Genomic DNA, 13,330 nt, shown 5'->3' on the forward strand with positions numbered 1-13,330 from the left:
ATTCTGTCCTTTCTCCCGGGGCAAAGTGGAAGCAGCTTTGTAATCTGTCCTTGTTGGCTCTAAGAATAGGAGAGCATTTCTCCTCTCTCCCAGTATTACGTGTCATCTGTCTTTTCATTCTGTACTCCACTGGACTGGAAGACCTTGGAGAAAAGTGATCACATTTTATTTACTTCTCTACCCCCCACTCTCAGCACACTGCCTTACTTAAAGCAGAAAATATATATGAGTTGGATTCACAGCCATATTAATGGCTTTTTGTTTTATTGTATCTGTGTTTTCCATTGCAAGGCACTTCTAATTTTTTTAATAGGTAGAAAAAGATATAAACTGACATCTATGCTCTTTTGTCCATTTTTTTTTCCTGATCATTATAACAGATAAAGGCTTCCCATAGATAAAGAGAGAAATGTAACAGTTTCTCTATGAGAATCAGGATCTTCATAAAAGCAGGTGGATATTGGAAAGATGAGAGTGCAGATCATGACATTGAAGAGTCATTATCCAGTGGCCATTTGTAGGTCCTGCCATCTCAGGTTCTCTGCTGTTTGGAAGGGAGGACATGACGGTAAGAGGCTGATCTAAGGCAGCTCATAAAGAGATGTCACAAACACAGACGAGCAGGCTGCCTCTCCTCTCGGTGTGTCAGGACAACAACGGAATGGAGAATAATAACATGGCCAGTTAGGGGATGCACAGAGCTCCCTTTAAGGAACTGGGCATGGGCCAGCACACGCACACATGCCCACACACCCTTAATAGGCCACGGGCCTCGACGCAAGCACACAGAGCCCTGCAGAGGCTCAAAGACGCAGCTTGGAGACAGCGTCTCTGTTGCCATGCTGGACCACCTCTGCAATTCAGAATTTTCAACTAGGCCTCTGAAGCAATAATTCGATTTCTTCTACTTTAAAATTCTATTGCCCTTTTATGAGCAGGCTGATTGCTGGAGTTGGGCAGGATTAGAGACCCTGCCCCAAGCTTCTGACACTGTTTCTTCTCTGTTGTTAAATGAAAGAAGGAAGAGAGTAAAGAAAGAGATATACTCCTCTCCCTAAATAAGGGTAAACCTGAGGGTTCATGCATTCTTCCCTACACTCATGCATCTGAGATGATCCACACACAAGGACGTGGCCTTCTGAATTAAACAAGGGATCAGGTGTAAATGAGCACTGCCATACACAGGGCAGTAGCATACTTTGGAATCCTGTATGGAGAAGGAAGCTGACGGCAAGTTGGGCCATGGAATAAGGGAGTAGCAACCTGTGTGCTAGGGAGTTGTCTTCTCTACTATAATAATAACTGCAACTTGAAACTCTGACTCTGTTACATTTTAATGAGTGTCTTTAGACAAAGTTTGCCCCCATTCTGGGCCACAATTTCTTTATGTGTTCAATGAAGGGTTTGGGTTAGTAGATCTGTGAGACCATTCAGCAATCAGAATCCATGGGAATGATGAATGGCTTAAGGCTAACTTTCTGGTTCCTACTGGTCAACCCATTACATGTCAGCCAGGAGATCTTCAACTATTTCATCACCTTAGTTGTATTTTTGGAAGGAAAATAAGTTACCTCTCTACACCCAACAGAATGGTTAAAGTTTTAAAAAATGACAATACCAAATACTGATGAGGACGCAGAGCAGCTAAAACTCACACATTTCTGGCGGGAATGTAAAACAGTACAACCACTTCGGAAAAATTTCTTGCAAGTTCTTATAAAACTAAACATATACATAACTTATGACCCAGCAAGTCCAATCCTAGGAGTACAGTCAGGAGGAAAGAAAACATATGTCCACAAACAAACAAGCAATTTCATAGCAGCTTATTCGTAACAGCCCAAACCTGAAAACAGTCCAGGAATTCATCAATAAGAAAATGAGTAAACAAACTACAGTATTTCATACAATGACGTACTAGTCAGGACTATAAAAGAACAAATACTGATATATACACAACAGTGTAGATAAATCTCAAAACCATGAGAAGTGAAAGAAACCTTACGTAAAAGAATTGATACTGTAAGATTACATTTACATGACGTTTTCGAATAGACAAATCTAAGGTGAAAAAAACAGAACACTAGCTATTTCTGGGGGTTGGGGGCAAGGATTGATGGAGAAGGGGCATAAGAGAACTTTCTGGAGTGAAGGTAATACTCTATGTCTTGATATGCATTTGGCAAAACAATAAATGCACCCTTCAGATTTGTGTATTAATTACTGAAACATTGTTTAAAACTTTTATTCTGAAATAATTTCAGTTACAGGAAAGTTGTAAAAATAATATGAAAACAGAACTAGGTGGGGCTACATTGAAGTACCCCCCCAACCTAGATACCCAGATTTATCAACTATTAACATTTTGTAACCCTTCCTTCCTACCTTCCTTCCTTCCTCCCTCCCTCCTTCCATCCATCCATCAAATCTACTAAACATTTAAGAGTAGGTTGCATAAATCATGCTCCTGTTAACACTTGACACCTCTTTATACATTTTCTGAGAAAAGGGCACTTACTTATGTAGCCCACCTTAAGTACAGCTATATTTTTGACACATTTTAAATCCCCTCCAAAACAAAATAAGCAAAAACACACCTGTAAGAAAATATTGAACTCTAGTTAATGATTTTTTATCTGAAGCAGCATTTTTGACAAAGTATAAAATTGTCTGAACTTAATTTGTAAATGAATCAACAATTAGAGATTGGTGGAAAGCTGGATAGATACATAGATGCGTGACAAAACAAGCACAGTAAATATTAATGGCAGACTTTAGGTGGTAGGTATGTGGATGCTTACTGTAGAATTCTTTCAACTTTAGAGTATGTTTGAAATTTTTCATAATAAAGTGTTGGAGGGAAAACAAAACACAAAGGAATAGTCAATACACTTTTATTTTTCCTGACTCCATGAATTACTCTCTCTGACCATGACTGTATTACAGTTGTGCTTCTGTTTTGGTTCACTGCTCTCAGCCATCTCTCATCTCTTCCCACCTCTGACCACCAGGCATTTTCTCCCTTAGTAGTTTTCTCTTTGGGAAACTGTCAGTACTCCCAAAGCATCTTCTTCAGCTCTCAGAGCCTGTGGGGCCCCTCTTCTTGACCCATGGTTTGGGTGGTCGATGCTGTGCTGGATACCAGTTCTCCTTCTGAAAGGAGCAGAATCCCTCCTATCTCAACAGATTTGATCTCATCTGGCTGCTTCCCTAGGATATCCAGAGGCCAAGCAAGGATCCAGGGCTGCAGGACAAGGGGAATGCCATCTGAGGTGGGAGGGAGCGTGCCATGTTGCCAGCCAGCCAGGGCACTGAGCCACAGCAAACAAACTGTGCTGAATGGGAACACTTGGTCCCTGGGTTGCAGTCCATAGATTTTTGTGCTAGAGAAACTGTAGCAGCTAATTTTGTTTTCCAAATTGCTTTTGTTTTTCATCAGCGATTATGGCATCATGGCTGATTTCACCTTCCTCGCAAAGTTGGAACATTCAACAGGATTCTTGAGTTTCTCGTCGGCCATCAATATCTGATGCCCAATGCTAAATTAAGTCAAGTATTTTAAGGTTCATTTACTCAAATCTATTAGGCAAGCAGACACATTTATTAAGCCAGACCTCAGTTAATCCTAGCAAATTGGCCTCGCAAATCCAACAGGCGGCCAATTGACTTCTCTGCCTCTGTGTTTTGTCCAAGCTGCAGGGCCAGCCCATGGTGAGATCTCTTAGAATAACACTCCATCCCCTGCCCAGGCCATGGGCTGCATCCGTCCACAAAGAGAATCCCTCATGTGCGACAGGCCACATATTTATCCGCTGAGCCCAGCAAGAACACAACAAAGTTCTGAGTGACTAGTTAGTTATGAGATTTCCACTTGACTAATGGAACAGGGAGCTGCAGGGAAATCTTTGGATGCAGCCTATAGCAGTTTCCCATATCCAGTAAGTCAGGTTAATACTGAATATGGTAAAATCTCCACAATTAAAAATGCATACCTTGATAAAAGCTGTAATTTCCAAATTGGACAGGCCATGCAATCACTATGCTTGCCTCACGTAAAACCTTCAGCATATTATATAGTAATGTGTGAAAACTGCTTATCATATGAAGTGTGGAAAAGACAGAATATATAATTGTAAATATACTATGATTAGAACTATGTAAAAAAAAAATCTAAAACACACACCAATACCAGAATGAAATAAAGCAAAATGGTATCTATAGCTGTGTTATGACTATGCATTAATGTGAAAATTCAGTTAGGTAAAAAAAAAAAAAAATTCCCTCAAATGTGTGCAAACGTGTGCGCACACCCACACATTCTCAAATATATCCAAAACTCTTCAAAAATATCTCACTGTTGTATATATCACTGTACATGAATCTGGTTCTATCTTTTACCAATTTATCTTAAATCTGATTTTCTATGAAAAAAACATCCATTTATGGTATATCTGGGAATTCAAAAAGCCACTTGTCATCTTACCATCCCAATGTTTCAGTGCTTTCTCCAACTTCTGCCCAAATGAATCCTCTACACTGCCTGATTCGGTCTATACACACTACAGCCATTACAAGAGCCTTACCTTTGCAATGAAATTCCTTTCCCTTGTTTCTGCCTCAATTCTACTATCCTTTAATGCCAGCTTAGGACCACTTCTCTTATGAGTCACTCCATGACCGACAAAGCCTGTACTCATCAGCCACTAGGCTGCTTGAGCTACATTCCTGTTGCCTTACCTTTTAATGTCTTTTCTTGGATGTTAACCTCATATTCTCAAATAGATTATATGTTTCTTGAAGGCAACAAAAACAGTTTACACTGTTTTGCATTCCTCACAACCTCTAGCATAAAATGCAGGCTCTTGAAAAATATCCATGAAGGACTGATGGAAATTCACATCTCCCCTGACAAGTCTGCAGATAGATGAGTCTATGGTTGAATTTCAGGGGCGCTCACTCTCTTCCATTTGCTTATATAGTCCGCTTGCTCACCAGTTATTGCATGTGTGTTCATCTTGCTTCCTCATCTGGAATGTCACCTCCTTGAAGGGAGGGACAATGTTGGATGTGCTCTGCTACCCCAAATAGCACCAAGCAAAGGGCTGTCAACAAAATGGAAGTCAAGTAACTCTTATTGATTTAATTCAACCACCTGGATGAGTCTGTCCAATTACAGTAATAACACACACACATAGCCATAAAACACAACTTTCTAAGGTAATTAGCACAACTGTTTTCTCTGTAAAGTGAGGTCTCTCCATCAGTTAGGTTCTAAGGATTAAATAAAATAATGTATATGAAGAGCAAAGTAAAAGCCAGCACTACCAATAAATGGTCAAAATTATTATTATTTCCTTTTACAGGTCGATTTGCCATTCAAAGCTATAGTCTGGTTTTTGTATCTGTAAAAGCAGAGCAGTCACCATGAAACCCAAAGACTCCTTACCCATTTGCCAAAGATGGTGCTCATTTGACTAATTATTAGGCACTGAGGCCACTGTGATGTGTTTCTGGCATGATGTTAGCTAAAAGCACTGAAAATGTGCTTCTTTCAAAAGCATTCCTGGAGAAAAAAGGGCAATCTGTGGGATTAAGTCAGATTTGTCACCTAGATGAAGATGCTGCTGATGCAAATGGTGATCACAACAGCGACTACCATTTTCAAGTGCTTAGATGTGTGCTAAGTGCTTTACATGCATTTCTTGACTTAATCCTCAAAGTAATAGAGTATAGGTGCTACTATTATCACTCCTGCATTACAGTTAATAAATCTAAGGCTCAAAGAGAGTAAATGGTTTGACTAAAGGCAGAGAGCAGAAAAGAATCTGAGTCTGGAGTCCAGCCTAGGTTTGTTTTTTTCCTTAAGTGTTCCCTTTTATTGGCTCTTGTGGATTATCATTCTCTTGGTTCTTCAGGAACATAAACCAATGAGCAGGGCCTTCAGAATTTGGGTGCTTGTGCAGTACTTCATGATCAGGCTTACAGATGGAGAAATCCAACCAAGGGAACACCTAATTCATCATCAATCAACAAACAAACAAACCACAAAGCCATTCAGTAATTAAAAAATTGGCTTCTCATGGTATGGCAAATAGATAGATGAAGACAGATAGAGAGATAGAGAGGTAGGTAAGTAGGTAGGTATGTAGGTAGGTAGACAGACAGACAGACAGAGACAGAAAGCAGATAGGAAGAGAGATTTCAGATAATAACTCAAAGATGTACATGGGTTACGTACTTGCATTAGAGAATAGGACACTGAAACTCAGAGTTATTTGTTCAGGCTTACACAGATAATCATCAGGTAAACAGAAACTAGAATCTCTGCCCATTCTTTTATATGTCAATTATTTATTAGATACCATAATGGCATTTCAGATCTCAGAATCAGCACTCAAAGAAAAAATGATATTGTAGAGAAACACTGTGCCTTTGATTCGTTGTGGGGTGCTGAGTAAATCACTGTGTTGATAGGGCCAAGAATGGTCCTCTTTGCACACAGTAGGGTCTCAGTAAAGATCACCAGGTAAATGGACGCTGACAGAAAAGAATTCCCTGGACTGACAGACAAAACATCACATCCTCAGAGTGGAAATGAACTTAAAGATCTTTTCTCTAACTTTCACTCTCCCCACTTCCCCCAAAAATGAATGTGTTCTTTTGCCATGTATGTCTGCTATGTCTTGAAGCAGAATTTTAGGATCTATAACCTCTCAGAGAAAAACTGTGTGCTGCAACAAAAGCATCCTGAGGTGGAGATGGTACATGGTGGCTGGAGTTAGGAGACGTGGGTTCTAGTACTGGCTCTGCAAGGACTGACCAGTTGTTTGAACTTGGATTGCTCATCTCACACAGACAACTTCACATCCCTAATGCATCAAACGGGGGATCTTATTTACTGAACTGCCTATCTATTGTCCTGGTGATTAATAATCCCAGAAATGCAACAGCATCAGTTGCTATATTCAGGAACTCATCTGAAAGTATATAGCACAAATAATGAAAACAGAAAAGGGTCCATGGATCTAAGAATCGAGTTCTGTCTTTTATCAACCCATCCTAATGCCCAGTTTCTATGACAAAATAAAAAGCATCCATTTACTGAGTACCTAGTGCCTGCCAGGTAGATACATTCTATCTTACTTAGCTTACACAACAATGGAGATGAGATAGGCATTATTCTCTCCACTTTACGGTTGAGTGAATTAAGCCTTAGGTCCAATGACTTGTTCAAGCTCACACAGCCAGAATGTTGGCAGCGCTGGAAACCTAAGCCATATCTCCTGACTCAAAGGTCCACTTCCCCTTCACCACATCACACTGCCTCCCTGAAAATGAGCAGAGGTGAGTTATCTCCCTCCCTTGTCATGCAGAAACGGGGGGTAGGGGTGAAGTTGTCTTGGGTCACCTCAAATCAAACAAAAACAGCATTGCTACATTCATGTTACATTGCTTTTCAAAGGAATCACAACACCAGTAACTGAGTATTTATCTCACTCTCTTTAGATTTCCACCATTTCCAAGTCTGATGGAGTATATTACTTAAATTATTAAAAACAAAACAAAACTAAGCTAAACTGAAACTCCCTCCAAGATGAGTGATAACAGTCCCATCAAGGGTGACCAAGGGAAAGACAAACACAGAACAGAGAACATTAAACCCCCAGACCAAGTAACCCTCAGTCGCACTGCTCCCAGCTGCGCTTACACAACGTGGCCCTTCTCAACCCAGGTTTCACCATCCCCAGTTGCTGGGAGCAGGGAGCATCTGGAAAACCTAGAGTTCGGCCCTTTTAGTTCCTCTCTTAGGGCCCTGGCAGCCTAGTAGGTAGGATAAGGGTTCTTTCATGAGATTGTCCCTTTCATTTTTACATCCGTACTTTTAGATATTTAATTCACATTTCACAAATGGGGTCACTTAATCTCAGTGACTTCCTGGATATTATGTAGCTTGTGAGTGGAAAATCCAGGATGAAAACAAACTGGAGCAAATGAAATTCTGGAAATACTGATCAGAAGAGCAAGAACACCTAATTTGTATAATTTCTCAAAGTACTTTTTCTTCCTCATGATTATTTGAACTTTTCCTATTAGAACAATGAACTTGGCAGGGGGTGGCATGTCTTAGTAAATTATGTGGGTTCCTTGCTTCGTTAGGTATTTTCCAGTGTCCCTGGCATCAGCATAGAAGTTGTGGCAGAGGTGTAGCATGGGGGCATTCAATACAGATTTAATCAGGTATGAATCAGAAAGAGCCAAACCTTCGTGCTATTGCCGAACCACCAGAAATAAGTAAGGGTCCCCAGCTGACTAGGCCACACGACTGCACTGATGTTGACCTCCTTATTTCTTATGGCGACAAATGGGACTTGGAGGTGAACGTGCTCCACAGGACCTTGGGGAAGAAGAAAGAAAATGTTATTGTTTGTCTTCCTAGAATAAATCCTCAATCTTTATCACATTCCTAGACTCTTATTCCCTATTACCTTCAACTGTAAGAAAGCAAAGATCACAAACTCACAAGTGCTGGGAGGTATACGGGCTTGAAGTGAAGCACTGGGTTTAGTGGGAAACTCAAATCAGACATCAGATATTCTGAGTGACATCCAAACTCAATTTGCGTCTGATGAGCCCAACCAGGAAGGCTTAAGAACCTCCAGTCCCAGGACAAAGCTAGTTTACCAGACACTTAGCCAGTAAATAGGAAGATAAACAGCAGGCTATTTCCTTTCAGATGATTAGCCTGCAGTGTGATTTGGGGTCAGGGCATTGTGCGGAGGTCTCTTCCATTATCCTCAATGGTTAATTGGTTTCCATCCTCTTCAACGATTGGCCATTGGGCCTTGTCTTCTGCAGTACATAGTGGGTGTCAGTCAGATGCTGGAAAGGCTGTTTTACGAAAGGGAAAAATCACATCTCCCTAAATTGAAGGAGAAATAAATACCAGGTTCCCAAAGAATAAGGGAGCTGCTTGCAAAACGGTGGCCAAATTTCTCTTTTCTTGCCTCAGAAAACTGGTATAACCAGCAACAAGTCCTAAATAGCAAGTAAGTCTATGTACATGAATACTCCCCACACATTGTAAGTGAGGATTTTAATTTAATTCATTTCTAAAATAAAATGAGAAAAGGAAAGTGCTGATGGGAAAACGCTAATGTGTCAGTGTTGCACGTGGGGGGAAGATGTATTATTTTTTAAACTCTGTGGGATTTTTTCCCACCTTCAATCCCATCCTTCTTTCTTTCCCTTGTGTCCTTCCTTCCTCCCTCCCTTCGTTTCTTTTTCTCTTCCTTCTTTCCTTCCTTCCTTCCTTTCCTCCCTCCCTCCTTCCCTCCTTTCTCTTCCTGACCTTCTTCCTTCTTAACCAAATCCAGTGAACATATTTTAATGATCAGTCCACACTACATTAGAGCACATTTCCCAGGCTTCCACCATTACATTTTGGATGAGTGAAAGAAACTAAAGAGGCTTCTACCTGAAGGTCTTAAGCCACAACACCTTTATCAGCCAGGGCTGATAAAGTCAGGTACTCTGATGCCCCAGAAGATAAAAGGAGATCTCCTCCCCCCAAAACTCATGCCACACACCAAAGGAACGGGTTTTCTGAGTAGTGGAACACCACTGAACAGGGTCTTATTTATTCCATCCTCAGGATAAACATGTTTGGGTAAAAATAATCTCAAGGGTCACAAGGACATCTCTTTAGCCTGGGGGCCTTGAATTCTTCAGGTCACTGAGCAGTCTCTATTTGCATCATTGCTGATTGCGGATTCAGCTCAGTTTAAAGGGAATAACACAGACTGATGCTTCTCATTCCAGCTTTGACACAAACTTAGCTGAATGACTATTTCCTCTACCTTACAGAACCTCAATCCTACCCAATCTATTATCTTGTCTTAAAAATAAGGGAGCAAATTGCCTGCCTTCCTGGTAGTAATAAGAATATACAAAAGTGCTGTGTGGATGTTAAAAGTACTGTATTAATTAATTACAGGTTAGCACTATTTCTACCAATAAACCCCCTCCCACTACTATCACTGTTTCTACCATTGGGCAGATGTCCCTCTGAGGACAGTGGGCATTTTTCTGAGTCTTGCTGGGACTCTTCCATCACAGCAATTTTACATAGGGGGAGAAGGCATTTGGATAGGGACTGCTATTTGGGTGGGGAGACCAGCCAATCCTTCTTGCTACTATCTAGACTGTACTTTCTGGGACAGTCAATGTGTTCTAGAATCTATGTATCGATGGCCTGAAAATGATTTCTACCTACAGTTCTCTGACGTGACCCTGAGACACATGGACCTCAAGATTAATTCCAGCAAATAATTGCAACCTTGTCACTGCAACATGCACTTTTGGCTGAAGGTTTCATTATTTCAAATAAGGAAGTCCATTCAATTATTTTTGCATGGTTTGTTTGATGTTTTTGTGAGAGTAAAAAAACACAAGGCTTGAGAAAATGCAATGTTCTTTGATTTATTTACTCATTTTTTAGGGAGCTACCTTACTTAACTCTCTTTATTGTTTGTGTTTTACTGATCAATGGGGAAGAGAAAGAGGTGGTAAGATGGGGTCCTGGGCAAGCACATGTGCTAGGAGGGTTTTTTCCATTAATTCCCCGAGTCCTTCTCCATGCTCAGTCTTTCTCACTCTTCCCCTGCTGGGAAAGGGGCCACTTTTATCTCCAAATCCCTGCTTCTGTTCCCATCTCTCTCCCGCAAAAGGCTTGATGCTTATTCCCCAAGTCAGTTCACGGGAACCCTGGGCTTTTCCACAGTTAAGTGATGCAGCCAGAGCTTGTGGCCCTGGAAATGCTCCTTCGCTTTCTGACACTCAGGGGTCTTGGCTCAGCCAGGGCTGATAAAGTCAGGTACTCTGATGCCCCAGAAGATAAAAGGAGATCTCCTCCCCCAAAACTCACGCCACACACCAAAGGAGCGGGTTTTCTGAGTAGTGGAACACCACTGAACAGGGTCTTATTTATTCCATCTTCAGGACAAACATGTTTGGGTAAAAATAATCTCAAGGAACAACATACTTATTGAGGCAAAAACCTGAGCCCACAGCTCTTGGCTTCAATCTGGAGACAAACCATGATCAGAAAGAGAAAAGGACTGAAAGGATTCAGACGGGAACATAGCAAACTCCTAAAATTCTCATTGTCAGATAGTGCCCCTTCTGATAAAAATCTAATAATCTGTGCGAGGTTGGTTATTATAGGCAGCTAACAACTACTTTTGTTAGCTAATGGCCCAAGGTGAGGCCAAGAGCAGTTTCCACTATAATAACTGTCTGGCAAATGCAGCCGTGATTGATTTGGAGGGAATTATGAGCACAATAAACGTTTCAAGGAACATTTCCTTCTTCATGAACATAACCCACCGTATGAGCCTGTTCCTTTCTGGTGTGCGTGCGTGTGTGTGTGTGTGTGTGCGCGCGTGTGTGTTTGCTACTAAGATACATTTGTCTTCACGCTCTGCAGTCAAGGCCCACTCTTGACAGAAGCAGGGATGTGGGTGGGGCAGGTCCTTGGAATAGGGTAGGGGTAAAGTTCCTTTTCCTTCTTTGTCTTCTTTTTTAAACGCAGCAGAAGTGTCGGGCAGAAAGTTAGTAGGAGGTACTTAGCAATTCTTATAACAACAGATAACATTCATCATGTGACAAGCTGTGTGCCAAACAGCATTTTGTACATTGTGCAGAAAACAGAACATAGCAGACCTGAAACTGCAAAGGTCTGCATGTAAGGTTGGCCCTTACCTGGCTTCTGAGAACTTGGTTCTCAAAGTATTCCCAGTCAAGCATTAACTGATCAGTTAACTGATAAGGGTGTTTTGCTATACCTAGACTGTGTGCAAACCGTGTGGTTTATGCTGAACACTTGATTCCCTTCTGGAAGTCTGGAAATTTGATATGCGCCAGCCAGAGGCACCTACATGACCAGCCCTCAATAAAATCCCTGGGCACTGAGTCTCTAATGAGCTTCCCTGGTAGACATTTCACACATGTTATTACAACTCCTTGCTAGAGAAAGTAAGCATGCTCTGTGTGATTCCAAGGGGAGAAGACATTCGGAAGCTTGCACCCGGTTTCCTCTGGATGTCATCTCTTGGGCCTTTTCCCTTTGCTGATTGGACTTTGTATTCTTTTACTATAATAATTCAGATAGGAACACAGCAAACTCCTAAAATTCTCACTGTCAGACAGTGTCCCTTCTGATAAAAATCTAATAATCTGATAAAATCTAATAATAGTCATGGGAATAAGGAGCCCTGTGAGCCCTCCTTACGCATCATTGAACCTGAGGGTGGTCTTGGGGACCCCAACACATATCCAAACCAATCATTAGAGCATCCCTATAAGCTAAGTATAAAAGAGGAGGAATCTGAGGTTTGCAAAGGCTAAGAAAATAGAACAATATTAGACATTCAGCAAAGCAACATGCTCAGAATTCCAACACAGGTCTAGCTCTCTTGATCCTAAACCTGTGCTTGTGAACACCTTGCAACCACTTGCCTGGGTTTCTGACCTGGTGCTGCTGGCACAGAATGGCTGTAGTCAGTATGGTGTGGTTATCACCACTTGGCCTATTTATGGCCTATTTACAGCAGTATCAGCCCTCCCCAAGAGAACGTAAATCCTGCAAGAGCAGAACCATATCTGTATCGTTGCCTTCCCAGTGTACAGCAGAGTGCTTCGCACATATTGCACATTTTAAGAGCTCAAAAAATATTTGTTCAATATATTAATGAATAATTTACTGCTGGGTGTTTTAATTGTGCCTCCTATTTATTGTCAAGAGCCCTGTGAAGCAAGATAGCAACCAGAATTAAGCCATTTTAAAATGAGAATTCAGAAAGTTGCAGAGAAGAAGGAATTTATTTCATTACCAGGTAGCCTGGCATCTTTAGGGCCATAACTGAGCTATAATCCAGGTCTCATTCCGGGCATTTCCCTGTGCCACCATTGTGAAAGGAGAGCTAAGAGATAGTAGTTTACTGCTTGCCAGGGATCTCTTAAGTTGGGTGTTTATATAGTGGAGTTTGTATCATCATTGAGTTGTTAATTGGAAACATGCTTCTTGTAATCACTTAAACTCTTTCAAAAACTTACCGTTTTTAGCATACGTAACATATTACCTGAAAACCATTGTGGGATACTTAAATAAGAACCAGAGGCACCTTTGGACTCATATGAGTATCACTGATAGAGGTGTAGGAAGCTAATACCAGCCCATGACTGGATCATTATAGTCATGTTTCAGTTTACATGAATCAAGTCCCAGGACAGCAAACACAAAATGCATCCATTACCATCAAGCAACAGCCAG

At 41.2% G+C, this 13,330-nt stretch overlaps 1 protein-coding gene across 1 annotated transcript in view; it reads right to left on the reverse strand.

Moving 5' to 3' along the window:
• SORCS3 (sortilin related VPS10 domain containing receptor 3) overlaps window positions 1-13,330 on the reverse strand; it is a 593,008-nt gene that overhangs the window by 16,193 nt on the left and 563,485 nt on the right. Inside the window, exon 20 of the mRNA XM_037804383.1 lies at window positions 8,262-8,395. Coding sequence (XP_037660311.1) covers window positions 8,262-8,395 — 134 coding nt within the window. The remainder of the gene's footprint in view (window positions 1-8,261; window positions 8,396-13,330) is intronic.

The sequence above is a fragment of the Choloepus didactylus genome, chromosome 15, assembly GCF_015220235.1.
Source record: "Choloepus didactylus isolate mChoDid1 chromosome 15, mChoDid1.pri, whole genome shotgun sequence".
NCBI classification, from domain to species: domain Eukaryota; kingdom Metazoa; phylum Chordata; class Mammalia; order Pilosa; family Megalonychidae; genus Choloepus; species Choloepus didactylus.